A 27351-nucleotide genomic window follows, 5' to 3' on the forward strand; every position below is an offset into this window, starting at 1 on the left:
TCTCCCCAAATCCCTAATCACCATATTAAAACCTGCAACTGGTCATCAAAGCACTGGAAATAAAATTCCAACAGATTTCAAAGCTGTCTGTGATCTTCCTCCACTCTAAGCTCCCATATTCTAGTCATGCTAAATGACTTAAAGTGCGCCTCAGAATGTATCTCATTTTCACTCATTTGTCAAAGGTCATCTTTGCTAAATAGCTTTCTTGGAATAGCTCCTTCTTCATGAAGACTGAACATGAATGTCCTCTGTCTCCTATGACGCCTACCTAATCATGGTACTTTGATGATTATAGGTGACTAAATGTCAACTTATCAGTTTACTACAAGATTCTGAAGGCAAAAATGTCTCATTTCTGTATTTCTACTGCCTGACACTAGGGGGACTGAATAAAAATTCATACACTTTGTCTTGGAAGGTACTTCAGAATTAATTCTGGTTCTTTCCCCATCCTTCCACTGATTGTCTGTTATGCTCTGTAATCGACGTACTGAGTGAAAGTCCAGCCTCTTGAACGTCTCCTGTGATAGGGAAATCACTTATTAAACACCGACACCAACAAGGCCTCACGCTGGACATTATACACAGAACTCCACTAGAAGGAGCCCACAGCTGAGTCTGTTCCCTGACACCTGACAAGAAGATCAAGCCCCTGCTGTGCCTGCAGCTGGAAGCTGCTGACTTCCAGGTTGTCACAGGTCTCAGAAACACTTGGCAGAAGGAACACTGGTGAGATGACTGCTAGAATTGGGCACAGGAAGAACAGTCCTATACTCAACAGAGAGGAGATACACTGGCCTAAGGTTAACTGGCATCTCGAGTGGGCACATTCAACCAAATGGGAAAGCAAAGTCTGCTAAGACTCAATTCCTGACCAGATGCAACTTTTTAATGTTAAGCGTAAATATTTAATCTTTTAGTCTGGGCACAGTGGCTCACGCCTATAATCCCAACACTCTGGGAGGCTGAAGTGGGCGGATCACCTAAGCTCAGGAATCTGAGATCAGCCTGGTCAACATGGCGAAACTCTGTCTCTACCAAAAATACAAAAATCAGCCAGGCATGGTAGCCTACGCCTGTAGCCCCAGCTACTAGGGAGGCTGAGGCAGGAGAATAACTTGAACCTGGGAGGTGGAGGTTACAGTGAACTGAGATCGCACCACTGTACTCCAGCCTGGGCGGCAAAGCAAGACTATGTCTCAAAAAAAAATTTTTTTTAATCATTTAGAAAATCACTCTTTAAAAACAATAAAGTTGGAACATTTTCAAATAGTAAACACTGATGGTATTTCCCCGGAAGTCTTCAATATCATGTTGTCAAAAAGAAAAAGCCTAATGGCATCATTTGCCCTAATGCCAGGAGACTCTAAGAGAAAGGAGAAAAAAATTGTTTAAATAAATTATTTTATTGAAGGAGATAAGTTACTCAGATATTAACTGGTTGTAGGCAAACAGAAGAAACATGGTGAAGTCAGGTTTGCTGGTAAAGGGGAGACGGTACTAAACGCCCTGCCCAACAAGCACTCAGAATCCAGGGTTTTCATATTTCTCCACGGTTCAATCTCTCACAGGTCATCTTCCATTCAAAGGATTATGGAGACCAAATAAGACAGGATTCTTTCAGGTATCAACCCAGAGTCTTTAGGTCTTCTCTCAGCCAAGGCATCCAGTGAAAATGCAATTTATTGTTCAGATTCCTCTGGAGGATTAAAAAGTTTCTTTCGCATTGCAATGCCATCCTCCTTGCTCTTGGTCCTGTTTTCTATGTACTGAAAAATAAAAGGAAGAAGGGGGGAGAAAAGAGATAGCAGATTATGTCACTATTTATAGCAGTATATTATTTAGAAATATTTGCAAAATATAAATGTTCTTTGAGGTTAACAGGGGTCAAATTTTTTTTAAATGTTCTGACAAAATTCTTCTTTTATTGAACTAAATCTGAGATTGGAAATAGTGATCTTAGAGAATATCTCATATCTAGCACAACTTAATTCAATACAGTACAGCATCTACATCCTAACAGGTGCACAATTGTTTGCTCAATTTCCTCCCAAAATATGAATTCAATAAGTACTGAAGATGGGCAAATTCTGTCCGTATTCTCCAGGGGTTCACAGTCTAGTAAGTCCTCTAACTTCTGCTGAGTACCTCTAGTGGAGGGGCTCACGTCCTTGAAAGGTAGCCTGTCTAACTGCTGGTCAATTCTACTCATTCCAGAGTTTTTCATGTTAAACCAAAAGTGCTTCCCTGTAAACTCCATGAGAGGTAGCTTGTCTAACTGCTGGACAATTCTACTCGTTCCAAAAATTTTCATTTTAAACCAAAAGTGCTTCCCTGTAAACTACCACCTTTTATTTCTTCTTGTCTGCTATAATGTTCAAATATTTGATTACAGATAACCCACTTACTACCTTTTGGGCTAAACATTGCTGGTTTCTACAACTGCTGCACAGAACATAGCCTCTGTCTTTTAATATCTAACCTATAAAATGACTTTTATTGACTTTTTATGAAGCACTTTAATATCAATGCCCCTTACCAAAAAAAAATCACAACCAAAATTGAATACAGTGCTCCAGTCACAATGACAGACATGGACTATAGTGGGCCTAGATCTTATGACCAACTCACATTGTATTTCTTTAGACATTATCAAAAGAGTAACTGGCTCTTAGCAACCTATCTTATTGACTCATATAGAAACACATAGCTCAGCTTCCCAAGGTTTCTTCTTCATGAACAGTTAACAAACCTGATACTCCTCAAATCCTATGTTTCGTAATCAGCTACGTATAAATGCAATTTTCACCTCAAGAGGTTTTCGGCCTAGTATTCGGATCTGGCCGGCAGGTTATAAATAACAGCAGACATGAAGCCTGGCACTTAGATTTTCTTAAATAGTTAACCTACGTTTAAAGCAGAGAAACTTAAAAGTGTTTTTATATGAATATATGTACATGCTTACAATATATATACCAAACCAACACACTTTAAAGGTGAATGACTGTGTTTTCCCCTGGGCAGAAGGGGAAAAGGGTAAAAGTAAATTCAAATAGAAAAAACTGAAAACAGGTGAACAGTTAAACATCAAAATCTTCTAGGAGCCACAGATCTGGAGAGCAAGGCCACAGAAATTAAAGATTAGTGATACCGAGCTCATCAGGGATGAACCCCGCCATCCAAGACAGAGTAATGGGGGGATTCACGACTTTGAGTTACTTCACTCTTCTGGGCCAGTAACTTCAAATATAAGCAGGTGGGCTAGACAATCTTTAAGAAGTTTTCTAGATCAAAAGTTTTGACTGAAGGATTCTAACATATCTTCTGGAATGGTAGTTTTCCAACTTTTTATTCCTTCTTTGTCAAAAGGCTACCTCAGGCCAGGTGTGGTGGCTCACGCCTATAATCCCAGAACTTTGGGAGGCCAAAGTGGGTAGGATGGCCTGAAGTCAGGAGTTCATGACCAGCCCAGCCAACATGATCAAACCCTGTCTCTACTAAAAATACAAAAATTAGCCGGGCGTGGTGGCATGCACCTGCAATCCCAGCTACCCAGGAGGCTGAGGCAGGAGAATCACTTGAACCCAGGAGGAGGAGGTTGCAGTGAGCCGAGATAACACCAATGCACTCCAGCCTGGGCGAAGAGTGAGACTTCGTCTCAAAAAAAAAAGGCTATTTCAAATTACACATGAAGCACGAGGTCCCTTCAAAGTCATTCATTTTATCTATCATGCATTCAATTTACTCATAAAATTGTTCAGGAAAAAATCAAAAAACACTATTCTAAAACAAGGAGGGATACCTGCTGAGAAAAAGCTTTCATATCTACCTTTAATCACATCTACTGGATTGCCCCAGCAATCAGGTTGAGGAGGGTCTTAAGGGAAAGTCTTCAGAATAGTTTGTAGCAGGCCAACAAATAACTTACAGAGCAAATTAAAATACAATGTACATTAAAATATGTTAAGACATCTCCATAGGAAGTCAAGACAGTCCCTGAATAAAAGGGGGGAAAAGAATGAATATGAAGTTACTCACAAAACTCCATCAAATAACAGACAGAACAAAAGGCCAATTAACCCCAAACCAAACAAAACAATTAAGAGGGACAAAAGAGGATGCCACAAAAGTATTATTAGTATTTTTTTTTTTTCAAGAAGAAGAAAAGGCCAGGTGCAGTGGCTCACACCTGTAATCCAAAACTTTGGGAGGCCAAGGTGGGAGAACTGCTTGAGCCCAGGAGTCTGAGACCATCCTGAGCAACACAGCAAGACTCCATCTCCCTAAAAAAGAGAGAGAAAAAAAAAGAATAAAAGCAGTGACACAGCAGAGTCCCAACAAGAAATGGCCATATACTTTTTCTACTTAAAAGCTTCACAGAGGCCAGGTGCAGTGGCTCACACCTGTAATCCCAGCACTTTGGGAGGCTGAGGCGGGCACATCACAAGCTCAGGAGATCGAGACCATCCTAGCTAACACGGTAAAACCCCGTCTCTACTAAAAATACAAAAAATTAGCCAGGCGTGGTGACGGGCACCTGTAGTCTCAGCTACTCGGGAGGCTGAGGCAGGAGAATGGCGTGAACCCGGGAGGCGGAGCTTGCAGTGGGCCGAGATCCCGTCACTGCACTCCAGCCTGGGCGACAGAGCGAGATTCTGTCTCAAAAAAACAAAACAAAACAAAAAAAAGCTTCACGGAATGAAGTAATCAGATGACACATGAAGCAAAGAGTAGCAGGAAAGCATCTGAAGCAAGCATTAAGAGTAGAGAAGAAACACATGAGTGCAGACTCAGACATTAGTGATGGGCGAGCAGAGAGAAAAACATCTACAAATTAGAGGATAAAATAACATACAACTACACAGAGGACTTAGAAAAGAAATCAAGGAGAAAACATAAAACGTATAGGAAAACAAACTCAGACAAAGTAAGAAAAATATCTCCAACAGTCTACTAAAAAGTCACTAACAGATCTCAGGCCAGCTGAGAAGACAATTTCATATGAAGATCTAATTGACAAAGCAGTGGCAAAATTTCTTAACGGCAAAATGGGGGAAAACATCTAAAAACACGAAAAAAGCTACGTTATACAGCTCAAAGTATGTAAAAAACAAATAGCCATACCAAATAAAATAATATGAGCTATATTTTTTCATAAGATACCTATCTATCTACCTATTTATTTATTTATTTAGTCACCCAGGCTAGCTAGAATGCATTTACTTATTTATTTATCTATCTATCTAGAGACAGAGTCTCACTCTGTCACCTAGGCTAGAATGCAGAAACGTGATCTGGGCTCACCGCAACCTCCACCTCCCAAGCTCAAGTTATTCTCCTGCCTCAGCCTCAGCCTCCTGAGTAACTGGGACTACAAGTGCCCGCCACCGTGCCTGGCTAATTTTTTTGTATTTTTAGTAGAGTCAGGTTTCACCATGTTTCCTAGGCTGGTCTCGAACTCCTGACCTCAGGTCATCTGCCTGTCTTGGCCCCCTAGAATGCTGGGATTATAGGCGTGGGCCACCACACCCGGCCAATACTATTTCTTAGAGATAGGGTCTCACTCTGTCACCCAGGCTGAAGCACAGTGGTGACCTAGACAGCTCACTGCAGCCATGAACTCCTGGGCTCAGGCGATCCTCCTGCCTCAGCCTCCCAAGTAGCTAGGACCACAGGTGTGTGTAACCACACTTGGCTAAATTTTAAGAGATTTCTTAGAGACAGGGTCTCACTACGTTGCCCAAGTTGGCCTCAAAACTTTTCACGTCAAGGAATCCTCCTGCCTCAGCCTCTCGAATAGCTGGGATTACAGATGCCAGCTCATAAGCTTACTATTAAAACAGAAACATTGCCCTAGGTGTAGTTTTCATGTAAACTGGTTTTTTCATATAAAGGACAAATATTTATAATAAATCATTTAAAAACACTAATAAGGCTGGGCATGGTAACTCATGCCTATTGTCCCAGCACTTTGGGACGCCAAGGTGGGAGGACTGCTTGAGGTTAGGAGTTTGAGACCAGCCTGGGCAACACAGGGAGACTCTCATCTCTACAAAAAAATGTGTAAAACCTTCACCAGGCACGGTGATACGCACCTGTAGTCCTAGCTACTCAGGAGGTTGAAGTGCGAGGATCACTTGAGCTGGAGGCTTCCGTGAGTTACGATCACCCTACTGCACTCCAGCTTAGGCGACAGAGAGAGATCCTGTCTCAAAAGAAAACAAGAAGCAAACTATTACTCTTCAGTCAGAACTCCGAACAGTTCTTCAAACAGTAAAGGTGGGTGTCACACTGAAAAGGGAATCCAGGAAGGGAAAAACAGCCTGAGCAGAAAACAAAATCAAAAGAAAGATGCTGGACAACTTCAAATATTACATTTAAATCTTTCAATCTGAGGCAAAAAAAAAAGTTCAAAAATAACAAAAATGATATCTGAAAGGCAAAATTTTAGCCATCGTATATTTTAAAAAGTTCTGGACACAAAAAATCTGATGTACGAAACAAATTGAATCAAATTTCTTTTCAAAGGTTTAAAATGTACTCTGCTTATCTGGCAGTGCCTGGAAAAAGACAATGAACTGTGTACGGTGGCTATTTGCCCAAGTCCAAGTCGTGCCCTAAAATTAAGTTCAGGAGATGAGTGTTCCAAAACAAGTCAAATCAGATCCCTATGGCTTACACAAAGCATAACTACAAAGAAATTCAAAATATTAAAGCTGAAAAGAGCCTAATTCTAGCCTCCTCAATTTATATACGGAAATTGAGGCCCAGAGAGTTTTAATTACCTGCCTATCAGTGAATAGGTGACTGATAGAAGTCTTTCTGCTGGCCAGAGATACAACTTCCTAAACCATTAAATTCATCCAGATGACCTACAGTAATCATCACAAGGAAGTTGTTTTCCTCATTTGTGCTCATGGCCAAAAAGCTATGTTCTAAAACTGTCCCCAGAAAAGCTTTCATTTCTTCCCTTAAACAGAGGAAGGTCATACACATGTAAAGTCAATTTTCTCCATGACACAAAAATTTGGGAAAAATTCAATAATGGCAGTAATATACAATATTCAAATATGTTCTATTGTTCAACCACATCCATCCTTTGACACTTTTCTTACCTCATTTCTCAGGCATTTTCTCACCTCCCGATCAAAATCGTTACAATAACCAAAAAATTTCAGAACGTTGTGCTAAAAAGAAGAAAAGGAGTAAAATATTTCATCCCATAATATGCCAAGGTTTAGGGTACATACAATTTAAATACTCCTACAGAAATGAGTTTATAGTGTCACTTTGCTAATAAACAATAGTTAAATCACATGTATGAAGCATAGTTGGCCCTTGAACAACATGGATTTGAACTGCGTGAGTTCACTTACACGTGGATTTTTTTCAATAAACATATTGAAAACATTCTTGAACAGTTGTAACAATTTGAAAAAACTCGCAGATGAACCACCATAGCCTAGAAATACAGAAAATTAATAATAATAACAAAAAGTACAGCATAAATGCGTAAAACATGTAAATACTGGCCGGGCAGGGTGGCTCATGCCTGTAATCCCAGCACGTTGGGAGGCCAAGACAGGTGAGTAGATCACGAGATCAGGCGTCAAGATCAGCCTGGCCAAGATGGTGAAACCCTGTCTCTATTAAAAGTACAAAAGAAATTAGCCGGGCATGGTGGTGGGCACCTGTAATCCCAGCTACTCGGGAGGCTGAGGCAGAGAACCGCTTAAACTCGGGAGGCGGAGGATGCAGTGTGCCAAGATTGCGCCACTGCACTCCAGCCTGAGCGACGGAGTAAAAGTCCATCTCAGAAAAAAAAAAAAAAAACGTAAATACTATGTTGTCATTTACTACCATAAAACATATACAAATTTCAAAACGTTAAAATTTATCAAAACTAACACACACACAGAACATATATAGCACCAAAGTTGAGAGAAATGTAAGCAAACGTAAAGATGTATCAAATCACAGCTACATAAAATTAGCTGCGATATATACTGTACTACCGTAATGATTTTGAAGTCACTTCCTATTGCTATTACAGTGGGCTCAAGTGTTACGATTATGCACTTAAAACACCCTGTGATACCAATAACATACACAGGAAGCAAGTCATGTTTACTGCAACAACCATAAACCTTGAATAACACCACAGGACCCATATGAAGCACCACTAGTAATGCTAGAAGTGCTCCCAAGAAGCAGAGAAAAGTAATGACATTACAGGAAAAAGCTGAACTACTTGAAACTTACTGTAGATTGAGGTCTGCAGCTGTGGTTGCCTACCATTTCAGACTGACATACATCATCTTGTGAACAGATGATGTAAACTTACATATCAATAAATACAATACCATACTATAAATATATTTTCTCTTCCTTATGATTTTCGTTTCTCTAACTTACTTTATTGTATGAATACAATGAATTATACATATAACATACAAAACATGTGTTAATCAACTATTTATGCTGTCAGTAAGGCTTCCAGACAACAGGAAACTCTCGATCAAGTTTTTGGGTAGTCAAAAAGTTATATGTGGACTTTCAACTGCATGGTGGTTAGTGCCCCAAACTTCCAAGCTGTTCAAGGATGAACTGTATACAAATGAACAAATTATCCTGGTTTTTCTTACAAAGAAGGAATAAACATTCTGCAAGTAGAAACAAAGAGTTAAGGACTTTTTCTTGATGAAAGGGAAGCCTACTTACTAACTCACCAAAACCTCACAGTGTAAATGTTTTATCATAACCTAACATCCTTTTCTTAAGGGAAATGTTAAAATCAGCACAATCCATTCTCTATTACAGGGAGTGGTGCCAAGCTGCAGCATGGCCACACTGCCATGGGCAGAGTAACTTCACTACCAAACACTGTCCTGTAAGAGTTATCTTATTAATAAATGCTTAGTGCCACAGCCCTTTTCTCATTAGCCCCCATTCAAAATGTCACCAAAATACATCAAATACATAACACAGCCATACACAGTGGCTCACACCTATATAATCTCAGCACTTTGGGAGGCCAAGGCGGGCGGATCACCTCAGCTCGGGAGTTTGAGACCAGCCTGACCAACATGGAGAAACCCCATCTCTACTAAAAATACAAAATTAGCCAGGCATGGTGGCACATGCCTGTAATCCCAACTACTCCAGAGCTGAGGTAGGAGAATTGCTTGGAGGTTGCGGTGAGCAGAGATCGTGCCATTGCATTCCAGCCTGGGCAACAAGAGCGAAACTCCGTAATGGAAAAAAAAGAAAAAATACATAACACTATCATTAGATGCCCTACAAAGGTCATATAAATAAGCCACTAATTTACAATACAAGGAAATCCGCCTGAAGTTCAGTCTGATTTAAAAAATAAAATCTCCTAGCTGTTTCTAGTCCTGTGAGTATCATCGTGGCAGAAAGTATGAGTGCTCTCTGAAGCAGGTTAAGCTGAAGCCTGAAGTTAAGAACCTGAATTTCAGTAGGAACATAATTAGTGTGTTTGCACTTCATGATTTTCAAGGGTGGGTCAGATAGCACGGTGATCTGTTTTATAATGACAGGTCATATATGCTGAACTTGGTAGTTGTAATAAGAAGCACATCTTTTCCTTTCCGTTCTAATTAAGACTTTCATGGAAACCAGACAACACACAATTAATAAGCTATGCCTCATGCTATTTCTTTTTTTCCTGCTTCACCACCATTTTAAATGTACATTTCAAGTCCACACTGAATAAGTGGTCAGTTTTTCCAGGAAGCATTTAAGATAGACTAAAATCTCCTGTTTGCTACCTAATGACCTTTCCAGAATAAATTTTTTAATTTAAAAAACTTTCTGTACTTAATTTTTATTTTACTTTTTTCTTTCCTCTATCATTCCCAAAGAATAAGTATTTCCTGTGTATTTTTCTTATACTACTTCCTTGACAACAAATAAACATGACAATGCATTTTCACCCCTTCTAGTCAAGCAGAGTTTTCAAATGTAAGACAGTATTTCATAGTTGACATTTATTCATATCATTCCATACATGTACATTTTAATTCAAAAATCCATGACAAAAACTAATTTATATGCTTCCTTTTACCTAAGGTAAAATGAGAATTATACTCTTGTGATGTTAACATGAAAAATATCAGACCCAAATGCCTCAGAGAAATTGGTAGAAGAAATTCCCGCAGGCTACAAGTTTCTCATACTTTTGTAGAGTAAGTCTCTAGTGCCTGGTGTCAATTTCTTGAGAACCAAACCAACCAAGCAATTGATTAAATAAGTGAATCAACAGATATCTGCAAACCTTTTACATAAAAAACAATGTCCCAGGCACCAGGGATGCAGAAGTGAGCAAGGTGGATCTGGGCCCTACTCTCACAGTACACAGTCAGAGGGAAAAAGACAAATAAGAAGTGATTGCCATAAAGCAGTGGTTCTCAAAGTGTAGTCCAGAGACACCCAGGGGTTCCTGAGACCTTTGCAGGGAATGTACAAGGTCAAAACTACCTTCTCAATAACACAAAAACATTTGTTTTGTTCATTTTCATCCTCTCACAAGGATATAGCGGAGTTTTCCTGAGGCTACACAAAGTCTAACATTACAACAGATTGAATGTAGAGGCAGACATGAGAATTCAGGTATATTTTATGAATTCAGACATTAAAAAAATGAAAAGTGATGTCATTCTTTTCGCTTTGTTCTGGTTTGAAAAATAAGATTTTTGTGAGAAATAACTATGCTAACATGTCATCTTACCATGTAAAATTATAATTTACCATTGTAACTTTAAAATAATTTTTTTAATTTCTCAGTCATTTCTAATCCAATAAATATTGTACGTATCACCCACATAAACAATAGCTCCCAAGAGTCCTTAATAATGTTAAAAGAGTGTAAAGGAGTCCTGAGACCAAAAAGTGTGAGAACTGCCACGAAGCAGAAAGGTATTATGTATGATGCTACTCAAACTGAGTGACTGCCCTAGGAGAATCTAGGCCAGGAAAGGGAAAAGGAAATGACCAACCAAGCTGAAGAAAACCTGATGGATGGTAAAACCCGGTTTAGAAAGCAGTAAGTGGAGCCAGAAGGAATGCACTAAGCTCAGCAAAGGAAAAATCAAGGCTTGGAAGACAGAAATACCATTCTCCCATGTACCTGCAAAAAAAAAAACCACCACAGGAATGAGGGGGAAGGAGCTGTGGGAGAGTGGTGAAGACTAACAGCTACTTAAGGATGAGTTTCATTAAGGACTTGAAACACAAGGCAAGACATTTATAATGCATTCTGTAGGCAAAAGGACCTATTAAAAAGGTGACAATGAGCCAGGCACAGTGGCTCATGCCTGTAATCCCAGCACTTTGGGCAGATCACCTGAGGTCAGGAGTTTGAGAGAAGCCTAGGCCAACATGGTGAAACCCCGTCCCTACTAAAAATACAAAAATTAGCCGGGCGTAATGGTGGGGGCCTGTAATCCCAGGTACTCGGGAGGCTGAGGCAGGAGAATCACTTGAACCCAGAAGACAGAGGTTGTACGTGAGCCAAGATCGCGCCACTACACTCCAGCCTGGGCGACAGAGTGAAACCCTGCATCGAAAATAAAATAAATAAATAAAATGCAGATTCCTAACAGGTGCAGAGAGCTGAGATCCCACCACTGTACTGCAGTCTGGGCGACAGAATGAGACTCCACCTCGGGAAAAAAAAAAAAAAAGGTAACAATGATTAAACTTATTTTTGAAACATTACTCTACATCCAGGGTGGAAAACTGATTTAGACTAAAAAGAAAACAAAACCGCCAGGAGACCAGATAGAAGTCCTTTACAGGTGGTCCCAATAAAAGTGTTGGCACAGACTATGGCAGTGGCCCTGGCAAAGAAGAACAATGGTTCAAGAGAGATTCGGCAGAGAACAGCACTTGGTAAAGACTCACAGGAAGAGGTGAGGCAGATGGAGGAATTAAAGATGACACTGGCTTTCAGCTAAGAATGACACTGGAGGTTTTAAAAAGAGATAAGATAAATTTGTATCTGGACATGTTGAGTTTACTGGTAGAACAGTTAAGTCCACTGTCTAGCTGAGATAAACAGACCTGGAACTCAGAGGAAATCTGAGCCAGAGATACAGATTTGAGAGTTACTGAAAACAGGAAAATGAATGATTTTTTGCAGGAAGGTGTGGACTGGGGTAGCCTGAAGAGTGGCCAAAGAAACTTAAGGAAAACCAGGGAAGAGAAAGTTATGGTAGAAGCCTGTGGAAGAGTGTTTTGAGAGGGAATCAAATGCTGCTGGGAGAAAAGTAAGGTAACTACTGAAAACATCCACCAAATTTGGCAGCAGGGCAGTCATTAGTGATCTTGGTAGTTCTGGGACCCTAGTGAGGGTAGAACCCAAACTGAAAGAAGAAAGCAGTATTCTTTCAATAGTCAGCTGTGAAACAGATGCTACCACAAGATACCAGAAGGCTGGGATTATGGGAAGGAATCTTATGTATTTTCTCATGATGGAAAAAATGTGGGCATTTCAAAATGCTAAGAAGAAGAAGAGAAAAAGGCAAAACACAAAAATTGTAAAATGGTGAAAAAACCCAGTTCTTAATGAGTTTATCTCTGGATGGTTGAACAAAAGGTAATTTTTGTTCACTTTACACTTTCCTACCTCTTTTATACTATCTAAAATGATACGTATTATGTACATATTACTTTTATAAATCAGAAAAAATACATAAGGATTTCCAAGTAGCTTTGAGGAAATCAGCTGTTCTAAATTCTGTATTTTACCTTCAGATGGAAAGAATATCTAAGTCTTGCTGACAAATGTAGGCAAAATAGGCCAGTCGATCAGAAGTCACCCACAGACACCTGAAAGCCGTGGAAGTAACATTTGTCTGCGAAGATCACAGCAGAACTAAAAAAGCACGGAAAGAATGATAAAAGCACAGCAAGGTAGGCTATTTGGACATAAAACACTCAGGCACTTCAAGCAGATTGGAGAGCACTGCAGCATTCCACCACAGACCGGGGCATTCAGAAAGATGGCCTAATCAACAAGAAAAGACTAAAACAGAATTACACAAACTCAGGGCTAAAAGACATCTTAGGTAATACAATTCACTCAATTTATTAATTAAATAACTGGGATCAGGCCAGGCACAGTGGCTCATGCCTATAATCCCAGCACTTTGGGAGGACAAGGTAGGAGGACAACTTGAGGCCAGGAGTTTGAGACCAGTCTGGGCAACAGAGGAGAGCCTGTCTCTCAGAGGAAAAAAAAAAAAACACTGAATTATCCAAGCATGATGGCACACACCTGTAGTCCCATCTACCCAGGAGGATGAGGCAGAAGGATCACTTGGGCCAAGGAGTTCAACGCTCCTGTGAACTTTGATAGTGTCACTGTACTCGAGCCTGGGTGACAGAGAGAGACATCCTCCCCATAAACTTTTTTTTTTTATTTGAGACGGAGTCTTGCTTTGTCGCCCATCCTCCCCATAAACTTTTAATTAACTTTTTCCCCCCAGATCTGGACCTGCAGAATTATGGTTGTTTTAAGTCACTAGGTGGTGTTATTGCTGTTGAGAGACACGGTCTCGCTCCATTGTCCAGGCTGAAGTGTCGTCTCGCTCCATTGTCCAGGCTGAAGTGTCGGAGTGACATCATTGCTCACTATACTCAAACTCCTGGGCTCAATTTAACACTTAAAAAGTGCAAGTCTTCAGAAAGATCACTTATGCAAAACTTGATGACCGGAGATGTCTTTAAAAACAATTGTCAATTTCAAACTTGAAGAAAAGTTGCAAGAACAGTGCAAAGAATTTCCAAATAGTAACATTTCACCACATTTGCTTTATTCTTCTAGCTCTTACATACACACAGGAGTTTTTCTTCTGAACTGATTAAGTTGCAGATACAATGCACGTTTCCTAAAAAAACAAGGACTTAAATTTAAGTACCCAAACGATTACCAAAATCAGGAAATTAACATTAATACTAGTATCTAATTTATAGACCTTATTCAAATTTCACCAATTGGCCTAATAGTATCATTCATGCAAAAGGCAAAAAAAGTTGGGTGGTTTTTTTCCCCCAGTCCAGGATTGCTATTGCATTTAGTTGTCATGTCTCTTTCGTCTGTTTTTTTTTTTTTTCCAGCTCTTACAGTACTTTTCTTATCTTTAATCTTTTATTTGAAACAGCTTGTCTCTTTTTTCTTTCATTACCTTGACATTTTAAAGAGTACAGGTCAGTTATTTTGCAAAATGCTCCCCCATTTGGGTTGGTCTGCTGTTTCTTCACAACGTGATTCAGGTTATGACTTTTTGGCAGGAATACCCTAGAAGTGATGTTGTATCTTTGGTGTATCACATCAAGAGGCACATGGCAATTTGTCCCATTACTGATGTTAACTTCTATTACCTAGGTAAGGAGCTACCTGCCAAGTTTCTACACTGTAAAGTTATTCCTTTTTCCTCTGTAATTATTATAGGTACACACTTTGAGACCATTTAACTATCCAATTATTTCCTCAAACTTTTCACCCACTAGTATGAGGATCTATTAATGATTACCGACTAAATCAATTACTATTACAACGGTTAACAGTGATTTTCTAATTCTAGCACTCCTCTTATATTTTAGTTGGCATTCTACTGTAATGGAAACTTTCCCTTTTCATCCATTTATATATTTATATGAGTTTGGACTCATGGATCCTTATTCAATTGATTATATTATTTTCATCACTTTGATGTTCTGTCCCATTTTTGGCCAGCAGGAATCCCTTCAAGCTGGCCCCTGTCCTTTTAACCGCCCCCATCATTCTTTGATAAATGTCTTACTTTCTGGTACAAGATGTTGCAGGTTCTTCTTGTTCTTTCCCAGCCCTAGCCCTACAATCAGTAATTTCTCCAAGGATCCCTGTTACTGAAAAGTGGTATTCAAAAACAAAATCTGGGCGTTACGCATGCTCATTGCTACAGGAAAACATATATGGAATACATGTATGAAACACAGACACACATATCTACCTATTCTACATCTTATATATACTGAAAACCATGAGTTCACACTGATACCTCTAATTCCAATGCAACATCACAGCATACATCCTAGCCTTTCCTCTTCCATATTTATGACAGTAAGAAACCTGTCTCTTATTATCTACAGTATGTTTACTCATTTGCTCAGTCTTGGAATACACAGAATACACAGAAGCCAGTTTCAGAACTGCCAATCCATGCCACTGCAAAATCCAAACTACTAACAACAGCTCTACTTTGTCTTTAGCCTACGTTCAAATTACTTGAGTTAGTTCATTTTATCCTTTAGTGTAATTACATGACTCATTTGAAGTAAGTTTGTCTGGTTTTGTTTGTATTCCATTTTTGAGTTTTCTTCCCAACCCTGCTCATCCCTTTTTTATCCTTTTTTTTTTTTTTGAGTAAATGAAACGTTAACAAAGTTCAAACAACATGAATTACATAAAATATATATATTTTTTTGTTTTTTGAGACACAGTCTCACTCTGTCACCCAGGCTAGAGGGCAGTGACAATCTCGGCTCACTGCAACCTCCCTCTCCCAGATTCAAGTGACTCTCCTGCCTCAGCCTCCTGAGTAGCTGGGATTACTGGGGCCCACCACCACGCCCAGCTAATTTTTTATTTTTGGTAGAGATGAGGTTTTGTGATGTTGGCCAGGATGGTCTCAAACTCCAGGACTCAAGTGATCCACCCACCTTGGCCTTCCAAAGTGCTGGGATTACAGGCACGAGCCACTGCCCCCGGCCAAAAGATTTTGTAGTGTCACTCCTCCACTCTGCTCCTTCCCACCACTCAGAAGGTAATAAATCTCATTAGCTTCCAGTTATTTTGTTTCTTTTTGCACAAATGAGGAGATACAAATATGTTTTGCTTATCTTCTTTTTTATATAAATGCTAGGATACTAAAAATACTGTTTTGTCCTTTGATTTCTTCAAGAAATGTATCCTGGAAGTTATTACACATCAGTTCAAATAAATTTTTTTCTTCTTCTTTTCAGAGGCAGGGTCTTACTCTGTTACCCAGGCTGGAGTGCAGTGGCACAATCACGACTTACTGCAACCTCGACCTTCCAGGCTCAAATGATCCTCCCACTGTGTGCGGAATTGGTGGGTTCTTGGTCTTGCTGACTTCAAGAATGAAGTCTCAGACTCTCGCGGTGAGTTTTACAGCTTTTAAAGGCGGCGCAGCTGGAGTTGTTCGTTCTTCCCGCTTTGTTCCTTCAGATGTGTCCGCACTTTCTTCCTTCTGGTGGGTTCGTGATCTCTCTGGCTTCAGAAGTGAAGTTGCAGACCTTTGCGGTGAGTGTTACAGCTCATAAAGGCGGCAGTGGACCCAAAGAGTGAGCAGCAGCAAGATTTATTGCAAAGAGCAAAACAACAAAACTTCCACAGTACTGAAGGGGACCCTACCGGGTTGCTGCTAGCTGGCTGAGGCAGCCTGCTTTTATTTCCTTATCTGGCCCCACTCACATCCTGCTGATTGGCCCATTTTACAGAGAGCTGATTGATCCATTTTACAGAGAGCTGATTGGTCTGTTTTACAGAGCTCTGATTGGAACGTTTTGACAGGGTGCTAACTAGTGCATTTATAATCCCTGAGCTAGACACAGAGTGCTGACTGGTGCATTTACAATCCTCTAGCTAGACATAAAAGTTCTCCAAGTTCCCACTAGACTCAGGAACCCAGCTGGCTTTACCTCGTGGATCCCGCGCAGGGCTGCAGGCGCAGCTGCCCACCAGTCCCAAGGCGCGCCTGCACTCCTCAGCCCTTGGGAGGTCAATGGGACCAGGTACCATGGAGCAGGGGGTGGTGCCCGTCAGGGAGGCTCATGGAACAGGGGGCGGTGCCCGTCAGGTAGGCTCGGGCCCGCGGGAGCCCACCTTGGGGGGGCGGGGCGCGGACATGGCAGACTGCAGGTCTCAAGAGCCCTGCCCAGTGGGGAGCCAGCCGAGGCCGGGCGAGAACTTGAGCACTGTTGGGGACCTGGCGCACCCTCTGCAGCTGCTGGCCCGGTGCTAAGCCCCTCACTGCCCTAGGCCGGCGGTGCTCCAAGTGCGGGACCACTGAGCCCGCCCACCCAGAACTCGCGCTGGCCCACAAGAGCCGCACGCAGCCCCGGTTCCCACCAGCGCCTCTCCCTCCACACCTCCCCACAAGCAGAGGGAGCCGGCTCCAGCCTCAGGCAGCCCAGAGAGGGGCTCCCACAGTGCAGTGGTGGGCTGAAGGGCTCCTCAAGCGCCATCAGAGTGGACGCCGAGGCGGCGCCAAGAGCGAGGGCTGGTAGCATGTTGTCACCTCTCACCACCTCAACCTCAGCCTCTTAAGAAGCTGGGACTACGGGCATGTGTCATCTAGTGACACAAATTTTAAAAATTTTTTGTAGAAACAGGGGGTCTCACTATGTTGCCCATGTAGGTCTTGAACTCCTGGGCTCAAGCAATCCTCCCACCTCAGACTCCCAAAGTGCTGGGATTACAGAACTGAGCCACCAAGCCTGGCCTTTTTTTTTTTTTTCTTTAACAGCTGCACTGTTTTTTTAAAAAGCCAACTGAAAGACTCTCAGGGGCCAAAGCTGGAACAATTTGAAAAACAAAACAAAGTATACTGGATTATAACCTAAGGTATAAAGTAAATATACATGAGTCCATACTGACATAAGTAAATAAATGGGGGAGAACAAGTAACTCTCTAGAATAGAATTCCAGAAGATTATGTAGACACTCCACCACCTTGGAGGAACAGGGTAACTTCCCAGTCCTTACCTGTAGGTTGCACACAGTGGCTTCCTTCCAGAGTTATGAAAAGGGAAGAAAAGAGTAACTTCAAAGTGGAAAAACCTAGCCACGCGCAGTGGCTCACGTCTGTAACACCAGCACTTTGGGAGGCTAAGACAGATAGACTGCTTGAGCTCAGGAGTTCAAGACCAGCCTGGGCAACATGGCAAAAACCCGTCTCTACAAATATACAAAGACAAAAAATTATTCGAGCATGGTGACATGCCCTGTAGTCCCAGCTACTTGGGAGGTTGAGATGAGAGGATCACCTAGGCCCAGGAGTCTGAAGCTGCTGTGAGCCAAAATGACACCACTGCACTACAGCATGGAAGACACAGTGGACCCTGTCTCCTAAAAAAAAAAATCGTAGAGAAACCTAACACATACCTCAGCCAGGTGACGCAAGTCAACAACAACAGTGATAAAGTATGTTGTAGTATGTAGCCTTGATGAAAATATACTTTCCCTCTGTGGTCTTCTTCCAAAAACACATGATCCCAGTCCAACCATGAGGAAAACAAGACAAATTCAAACAGAGAAGCATTCTACCAAATACCTGACCATTATGCCTCAAACCTTTTCGGGTCATCAAAAACAAAGAAAATGTCACAGATAACAGGAGCCTAAAGAGTCACAAGAACTAAGTGTAATATGCATCCTGGATGGAATCCTGTAACAGAGAAAAGACATTAGGTAAACACTAACCTGTAGCAATCTGAGTAAGCATGGACTTTAAATAACGATTGTATCGATATTGGTTATTAACTGTAACAAACACCTTATCAATGTAAGATGTTAATAATAAGGGACACTAGATGTGAGGTATATGGGAACTCCCTGTACTACATTCACAGTTTTGTCTGTAAATCTAAAACTGTTCTAAAAAAAATGAAGTCTATTTAAAAATAAAAATTACAAAACAGCTGTATAGTGTTCCATTGTGTGGATGTACCATAGGTTGTTCAACTACTTTGTTGGGAAAGGGTGTTCCCAACATTTTGCAACTGCAAACAACATTGCAGTAAGTAACTTTGTGCATACATTTTTTCATACTGTTAGCATCATACTTTTAAGATAAATTCCTAGAAGTGGGACTGATGGATTAAAAATCAAATATACTGCAGTTTTGCTACACGGCAGCAAATTCCTCTCTATAAAGATTATAACAATTTGCAGTCCCATCAGAAATGTATGAGGGTATACAGCCTTGTCAACAGAACGCCCTGTCACACTGTTTAATTTTGCTTCCCTGCAGATAAGGAATAGTATGTTAAGTATATTGGATTTGTATTTCTCTAATTATTGAGGTTGAACATCTTTTCATGTTTAAAGGCCATCTTTTCTCTTTTTGTAAATTATCTCTCATGCTTCTGCTCATTTTTCTGACTTTTGGCCTCTTACTCCCCCTCTTTTTTTTTTGTAAAGACGGTCTCACTCTGTCACATAGGCTAATGTATTGTACTGCAGCCTCAAACAACTGGGTAAGTGATCCTACTGCCTCAGCCTTCCAAGTAGCTAGGACTACAGGCATGTGCCATGCCCAGGCAATTTTATTTTTATTTTTTGTAGAGGCAGGGTCTTGCTATGTTGCCCAAACTGGTCTGGAACTCCAGGCCTCAAACGATCCTTTATCAATCTTTGATTTTATTACCTCTGGAATTCAGGGTCCTTACTTAGGCACACTTTCCCCACACCTAGGTTATATAAGAATTTATCCAGGTTTTCTTAGTATTTGTACGGTTTCATTTTTGACATTTAGATGTCTGCCCCATTAGAAGATGATGAAGTTGATTCATATGTATGGTATTTTAACTTTTTCCAAACAGCTATATAAATTGTCCCCATGCTATTTACTTAAAAATCTATCTTCCAGACTTCTGCTTCTAGCCATGAAAGAATAAACTGAATATACAAAACAACTATTTTCAGATATTGGGACAACAGACTACAGGAGTGTCGTGACACCTGAAAGAAAGAAACAAAACCAAGTGAACACTACGTTCACCTAGTTTTCTACCTACAGACAATTTCCAAACCATGTAGCAGAGAAAAGAACTCAAGAAGACAATGGTGGTTTCACCGAGCAGAGGAGGCAAACATCAGAGTTTGGGCAGGTTGGGGCAGCTGGAATTTGTGAGGTAGAGATAAGCAGCAAAAGAACACCAGACATCTACATGGAGCTGCCTTAAGTCACTGACTGAGTATTCACTACCTATGTGTTGGGTGAACTTTCACAATGCCACAATCACTACAAAGAACAATTACAGCAGCTACAAGCTGAAAAACGCAGAGCTCACACAGGGCTGGGAGTCAGTGGAGTCCTTATAAGCCAAAGTAGAGATCTCATTGAACACTCAAGTCAATCAGCGAAGAATCCTATTTTAGTAATTAGGCTAAACTAACTCTAGAGTAAAGGCTATGCCAGCCATGCCCTAAAAATATGTAAAAACACGAACTGCCTGCTGATACAAAAGATAAAATCTAAGTCATTAACAATGTTCAGCCTCAAACAAAAACCAGTAAATATGTTGTTTGTAGAAATTGACAAGCTGATTCTAAAATTAATATGGAAATGAAAGTACTTAGAATAGCCAAAACAACTTTGAAAAAGAACAAAATTGGAGGATTTATACTATATGACTGAGACTTACTACAAGGCAACAGTAATTAAGACAGCATGGTACTGGTGTTAAGAATAGACATATAAATCAGTGAAACAGACTAGAGAGCCCAGAAATAGACCCACTCACATATGGTCAATTGGTTTTTGACAAAGGGACCATGGTAAATCAGCAGGGATAGAACAGTCTCTTCAACATATGGTGTTGAGACAACTGGCTACCCACAGGCAAAGAAAATCAACTTCAACTCACACCTCATACCATACGCAAAAATTAACTTGAAATATCAGATAAGAATACACAAATATCGGGAGGCTGAGGCAGGAGAATGGCGTAAACCCGGGAGGCGGAACTTGCAGTGAGCTGAGATCCGGCCACTGTACTCCAGCCTGGGCGACTGCGAGACTCTGTCTCAAAAAAAAAAAGAATACACAAATATCAAAGGAAAAAAATGAAATTAACTTTAAATGAATCATAGACCTAAATGTAAAGCTAATACTATAGAAGTAAAAGAAAACACAAGAGTATCTTTGTGACCACAGAATACACAAAGACACAAAAAGTACAAACCATGAAAGAAAAAAAAGACTTCATCAAATGTACAAGATACTCTTTGAAAAAACACATCCTAAAGGAAGTAAAAAAAAAAAAAAAAGCCACAGAGAAAATATTCACAATACACTTATCAAAGTACTCGTATGCCAAATGATAAAGAGAATGCTTATAACTCAGTCATATTTTAAAATATAGGCAAAAAATTTTATATGAATGGCCAAACAAGCACATGAAAAGCACATTAAAATCATTAGTCATCAGGGAAATACAATTTAAAACCAAAAGGAGATACTACTACATATCCACACAATGGCTAAAGTTAAAAAGTTTACAATATTAAGTGCTGGTGATGGAGAGTGGCAGGAATGTAAAGTAGTATAAAATGGAAAACAGTTTGGTGGCCTTTTATGAAGGTAAATATACACTTACCACATGACCTAGTCATTCCATTCCTAGGTATTTACCCAAGAAAAATAAAAAGATGTCCACACAAAGACTTGCACATGATGGCTGGGCACGGTGGCTCATGCCTATAATCCCAGCAGTTTGGGGGGCCATGGCAGGTGGATCACCTGAGATCAGGAGTTTGAGACCAGCCTGACCACCATAATGAAACCCCATCTCTACTAAATATACAAAAATGAGCCAGGCATGGTGACACACGCCTGTAATCCCAGCTCCTCGGGAGGCTGAGGCAGGAGAATTGCTTGAACCCAGGAGGCAGAGGTTGTAGTGAGCCAAGATTATGCCCCTGCACTCCAGCCTGGGCAACAGAGCAAGGCTCTGTCTCAAAAACAAACAACTTGTGCATGAATGTTCATAGCAGCTTTATCCAAAACAGCACAGCTGCAAACTGTTTATCTGCCTAATGTCCATCAATAGGTAAATAAACTGTGGCATATCCATACAATGAAATACTACTCAGAAATAAAATGAACTAATGACATGTGCAACAGCATGTATGAACCTCAAAAACATATCACGGTTCAAAATACAGGAATATACAATATAGGCCGGGTGCAGTGGCTTAAGCTTGTAATCCCAGCACTTTGGGAGGCCAAGGTGGGAGGATCATCTGAGGTCAGAAGTTCGAGACTAGACTGCCCAATATGGTGAAACCTGTCTCTACTAAAGATTAAAAAAAAGTAGCCAGGTGTGGTGGCACACACCTGTAATCCCAGCTACTAGGCAAGTTGAGGCAGGAGAAACACTTGGACCCGGGAGGCGGAGGTGGCAGTGACCCAAGATTGTACCATGGCACTCCAGCTTGGGTGACAGAGTGAAGCTCCATCTCAAAAAATAAAAAAGAATATACAATGCAGTGTACATTTCTAACAAATTCTAGAACTGCAAAATTCATCTGTATCAACAAAAATAGATCAGTGGTTACCTGGGCAAGAGGTAAGGGTTGGGGACTCACTGCAAAGGGGTACAGGAAACTCTGATAGAAATGTTTTAGATCTTGACAGTGATGGTGGCTGCACGGGTGTCTATATTTGACAAAACTCATCAAACTGTACACTTAAAATAGATGCATTTCCTTACATGTAAATTATACCTCAATAAAGTTAATTATTTTAAATCCATCTTTAGTTCCAGTGATTCAAGAAGAAATCCATTTGAAATTTAAAAAAAACCACAACAATGTTTAAATAGATTTCAATTTAAAATAGTCATGGATCAAAAAGCAACATACAAATATAAACATAAAACAAAGACTATTTAAAAGCAAGGATTGAAAAACTATGGCCCTTAATTTGATTAACCTAGGAAATAAATATGAAGAGATAATATCCTTATTTATGTCTAGTATTACAAAAAGCACAACATACATCTAAAGGGCTATACTGGCAAAATTCTCAATAACAAGACTGAAATGTTATTCCATAGAGTCTCTTTCTCTCCACTGTGCCTCTCTGTTGCGAGAACCCTCTCCTTTTCTGTCTCTGACTGTAACTGACCATAAACAAATTGAAATATTCTACTTTAACACAAATAATTAGTTCTTGTTCTTTAAAAAGTGAACATTTTATATAGTTTTTACTTTAAAAATCGAAACTTTATGTTTTACTTATGTAGTCTGGCTCATTTTGATCTATATGTATAGTGAAAATAGCCCAAAAAATATTGTCATCAACAACATTCTCTGAACCAGTAAAAATATCTGACTTCACATTTTATAAGTACTACTTACCACCTTACTTTTGGTCTATAAATTTTACTCATTTAAGTGATACTTACTATTATTATAATTTGATATATCTACAGTTTATGGATATCATGAGAAAAACTATGCATCATGCAAAGCTAAAGAAAAAACAAATGCTTCTTGTAACAATGGTGTCATATATCAAACATATAGGGAAAAGCTAAATATTCAACAGCTATAAAAATATCAGCTTGATTTAATGCATTCCAAATATGGATGGGCTCCTTTTCTATGTTGGTTTTAACCATGTAATTTTACTTCCACTCCACTAACAACTAAACACATCAGATTAAGCCAATCATAAATCTAGTTAATGTCTAATTATGTAACACATTTCTATTACCATTAAACAGAATGGTAGCCATCAAAGAGTAGATACTCTTAGAACAATTCCATTATAATCAGAAGAGTCAGCACTGAATATAATTGTTCTGTGCCCTATAATTAGGAAAGAGAAAGCATTTTATTGTAAGAACATGGATTCCAACTGTTACATACCAGTTCAGATGTTACCTAACAAACTACCATGTTTGATTTTTACTAATCATAAAAGCAGGTAGGTTGTGTTAAAAAAAAGAAAAAAAAAATTCACACATATCAACTGCTTATCTTGACTAAACTCAGACTCCTTACTAAGACATTATCATTTCCTTCTATTAACAGAGATAACATTTTACATCAGTGTGTTATACCTAAGTTTCATTTTGGCTGTACAGTCGTTTTTCTGAACTCTTACATTTTTGTGACATTCCTTAAGCAAGTTAATCAAGACGTTGCATTCTTCAGTGTGCAAGTGTGGAGATAAGTCAGGATGCATTTTTAGGAGATGATGATGGATCACAGCAGTGCAACCTGTGGATACAAGAGTGTCTTGAATATGCATAAATACATTTGTTATGCCACCTAAAAGTATCTTCAGTAAGAACCTTCAGTGATCTTTATCAGAGAAGTATGTTAACCATTAACCAGCTCTGTGACCTCAGGCAAATTATTACACTTGAGCCAAAGCTTTCTAAATTCAATGATTTAACATATTCAGCAAGTTATCAGTAGTGTTTAGAGAACCTGCAGGTTCAGGAGAAAAGCAGGAAGCATGAAGAGACCCAATCCCAGAAATAAGTGCTAAAGCAGAAATAGCTCGCTTATATTAACAAGCGTGACTTCAAATATTTTTGCCACATTCCCAAAATTAACAACTTATTTTGTTCAGATTTGTTAAGAGAGTTGGCTTATTATTTTAAAATGTATATTATTCTGAGGGTTAAGGGGTCATTAGTCTCATATTAGTGTGAATATAGATTGCTTTTTTCTTAATAGCTGGCTGAAAAAAAAACTAAACAATGAAATGACACCAGAAGTTGTGAAAAAAACATTTCAAATTTAACAAATATAGCCATAAAACTAATTATTACACTGAAAACATGAAGCTGAAATCTCTGAACTTAAGCTTAACTGGTTCATTCACAAAGTGGAAAATTAGCAGTCAAGGTCAAAGGAAAAACATTATGGGCAGCTGTTCTTTTTTTTTTTTTTTTTGGTATTCAGAGGTCTTGCTATGTTGCCCAGGCTGATTCCAAACTCCTCTCCTCAAGGGATCCTCAGACTCCCAAAGTGTTGGGATAGGCATGAGCTACAGTGCCCCACCTGGGCTTAACCTATTCTTTCTAACTCAGAAATGATTACCAAAAGAAAGAACCTACCAGTTGCTTTCATTTTTTAAAAGCTCCAAATAGAAAGCAGGAACCAACTCACATCCATTAGGATGGCTAATGCTGAAAAAACCCAGAAAGTAACAAATGCTAAAGAAGATGTGGAGAAACTGAAATTCTTGTGCACTGTTGGCGGGCATGTAAACTGGGATAGTCACTGTGGAAACCGGTATAGCAGTTCCTCAAAAAATTAAAAATGAAGTTACCATATGATCCAACAATTCCACTTCTGGCTATATTCGCAAAAGAATTAAATGCAGGATTTTGAAGAGATATTTGAACACCCATGTTCACAGCATATTATTCATAATAATTAAAACATGGAAGCAACCCAAGAGCCCAAGAGACGAAGGGATCAGCACAGTGTGGTATATACATACAATGGAATACTACTCAGCCTTAAAACGGAAGGAAATTCTGACATATGCTGCAACACAGATGAACCGTGAGGACATTCTGAGTGAAATAAGCCAGTCAAAAAACATATATATAGGGTTCAACATACGCAAAATAAATGTGATTCACCACACAAACAGAATTAAACACAAAAACCACGCGATTATTTCAATAGAGAAAAGCCTTTGATAAAATGCAACATCCCTTCATGATAAAAACCCTCAACAAACTAGGCACTGAAGAGTGTACCTCAAAATAATAAGAGCCATCTATGACAAACTCACAGCCAAAATCATACTGAACAGGCAAAAGATGGAAGCATTTCCCTTGAGGACCGGAACAAGGGAACAGGATGCCCACTCTCACCACTCCTATTCAACACAGTACTGAAGTCCTAGCCAAAGCAATCAGCGAAGAGAAATAAAAGGCATCCAAATAAGAAAAGATATTGTCTCTCTTCACTGATATGATTCCATACCCAGAAAACCCTCAAGATTGCCAAATGACCTGAGTAGTTTCAGGATACAAGATCAACATGGAAAAATCAGTAGCATGTCTATACACTAATAACTTTCAACCTGAGAGCCAAATCAAGAAAGCAATCCCATTTTCAATTGCCACCAAAAAAATAAAATACCTAGGAATATATCTAACCAAGGAGGTTAAAGATTTCTACAGGAAGAACTACAAAACACTGCTGAAAGAAATCACAGATGACACAAACAAATGGAAAAATATTCCGTGCTCATGGATTGGGGAAATCAGTATCATAAAATGGTCATATTGCCCAAAGCAATCTACAGATTCAACACTATTCCTATCAAACTACCAATGGCATTTTTTCACAGAATCAGAAAAAGCTATCCTAAAATTCATATGGAACCAAAAAGGGGCTCAAATAGCCAAAAGAATCCTAGGCAAAAAGAACAAAAACCAAAGGTATCACATTACCCTACTTCAGATTAAGGCTACAATAACCAAATCAGCATGCTTCTCCTACAAAACACACACATGGACCAATGGAACAGAACAGCCCAGAAACAAAGTCACACACCTTCTGATCTTTGATAAAGTCAACAAAAAGAAGCAATGGCAAAAGGATTTCTCATTCAATAAATGGTGCTGGGATAGTTGGCTAGCTATATGCAGAAGAATAAAAGTGTACCCCTACCTTTCATCATATATAAAAATTAACTCTAGATAGATTAAAGATTTACATAGAATGCCTCAAACTATAAGAATCCTAGAAGAAAACCCAGGAAACACCATTCTGGACATTCGCCTTAGGAAAGAATTAGGACTAAGCACTCAAAAGCAATTACAAGAAAAACTGAAACCTAATTAAAGATCTCAAAACAGGAAAAGAAACTATGAATAGAATAAACAGATAACCTACAGAATGAGAGAAATTATTCACAAACTATGCATCCAGCAAAGGTCTAATATCCAGAATCTATAAGGAAATTAATTCAACAAGCAAAAAATAAATAATCCCATTAAAAAGAGGGCAAAAGGCCAGGCGCGGTGGCTCACATCTGTAATCCCAGCACTTTGGGAGGCTGAGGCAGGCAGATCACAAGGTCAGGAGTTCGAGACCAGCCTGGCCAATATGGTGAAACCCCATCTCTACTAAAGATACAAAAATTAGCGGGGCACGGTGGCAGGCGCCTGTAGTCCCCGATATTTGGGAGGCTGAGGCAGGAGAATGGCTTGAACCCGGGAGGCAGAGGTTGCAGTGAGCCAAGATGGCACCACTGCACTCCCGCCTAGGCGACAGAGTGAGACTCCATCTCAAAAAACAAAACAAATAAACAACAACCAAAAAAAGTGAGCAAAAGACATGAACAGCCACTTCTCAAAAAGACATACAAGTGGCCAAAAAACATGAAAAAATGCTCAACATCACTAATCATCAGAGAAATGCAAATCAAAACCATAATGAGATACAACCTTACATCAGTCAGAATGGCTATTACTAAAAGTCAAAAAAACACAGATGCTGGGGGAGGCTGTGAGAAAAGAGAATGCTTAGACACTGTTGTGGGAATG

General features: G+C 39.7%; 1 protein-coding gene across 5 annotated transcripts in view; it reads right to left on the reverse strand.

Moving 5' to 3' along the window:
- Positions 1 to 1390: 1390 nt before the first annotated feature.
- Positions 1391 to 27351, reverse strand: part of CMC2 (C-X9-C motif containing 2) — a 32253-nt gene continuing 6292 nt past the window's right edge. For 2 of the 5 annotated variants that reach the window (XM_033219117.1, XM_033219114.1), the window contains 2 exons: positions 7119 to 7190; positions 1391 to 1772 (listed from right to left, as the gene is read on the reverse strand). In XM_033219117.1, the coding sequence (XP_033075008.1) occupies positions 1686 to 1772; positions 7119 to 7190 (159 nt within the window). In that variant the 3' untranslated portion in view covers positions 1391 to 1685. Of the gene's footprint in view, positions 1773 to 6098; positions 6209 to 7118; positions 7191 to 23933; positions 24050 to 27351 lie in introns of all 5 variants that reach the window. The other 3 variants (XM_033219119.1, XM_033219116.1, XM_033219118.1) reach the window with 3 other exon arrangements.

Source organism: Trachypithecus francoisi, unplaced genomic scaffold, assembly GCF_009764315.1.
Source record: "Trachypithecus francoisi isolate TF-2019V2 unplaced genomic scaffold, Tfra_2.0 Lachesis_group10, whole genome shotgun sequence".
Taxonomy (NCBI): Eukaryota; Metazoa; Chordata; class Mammalia; order Primates; family Cercopithecidae; genus Trachypithecus; species Trachypithecus francoisi.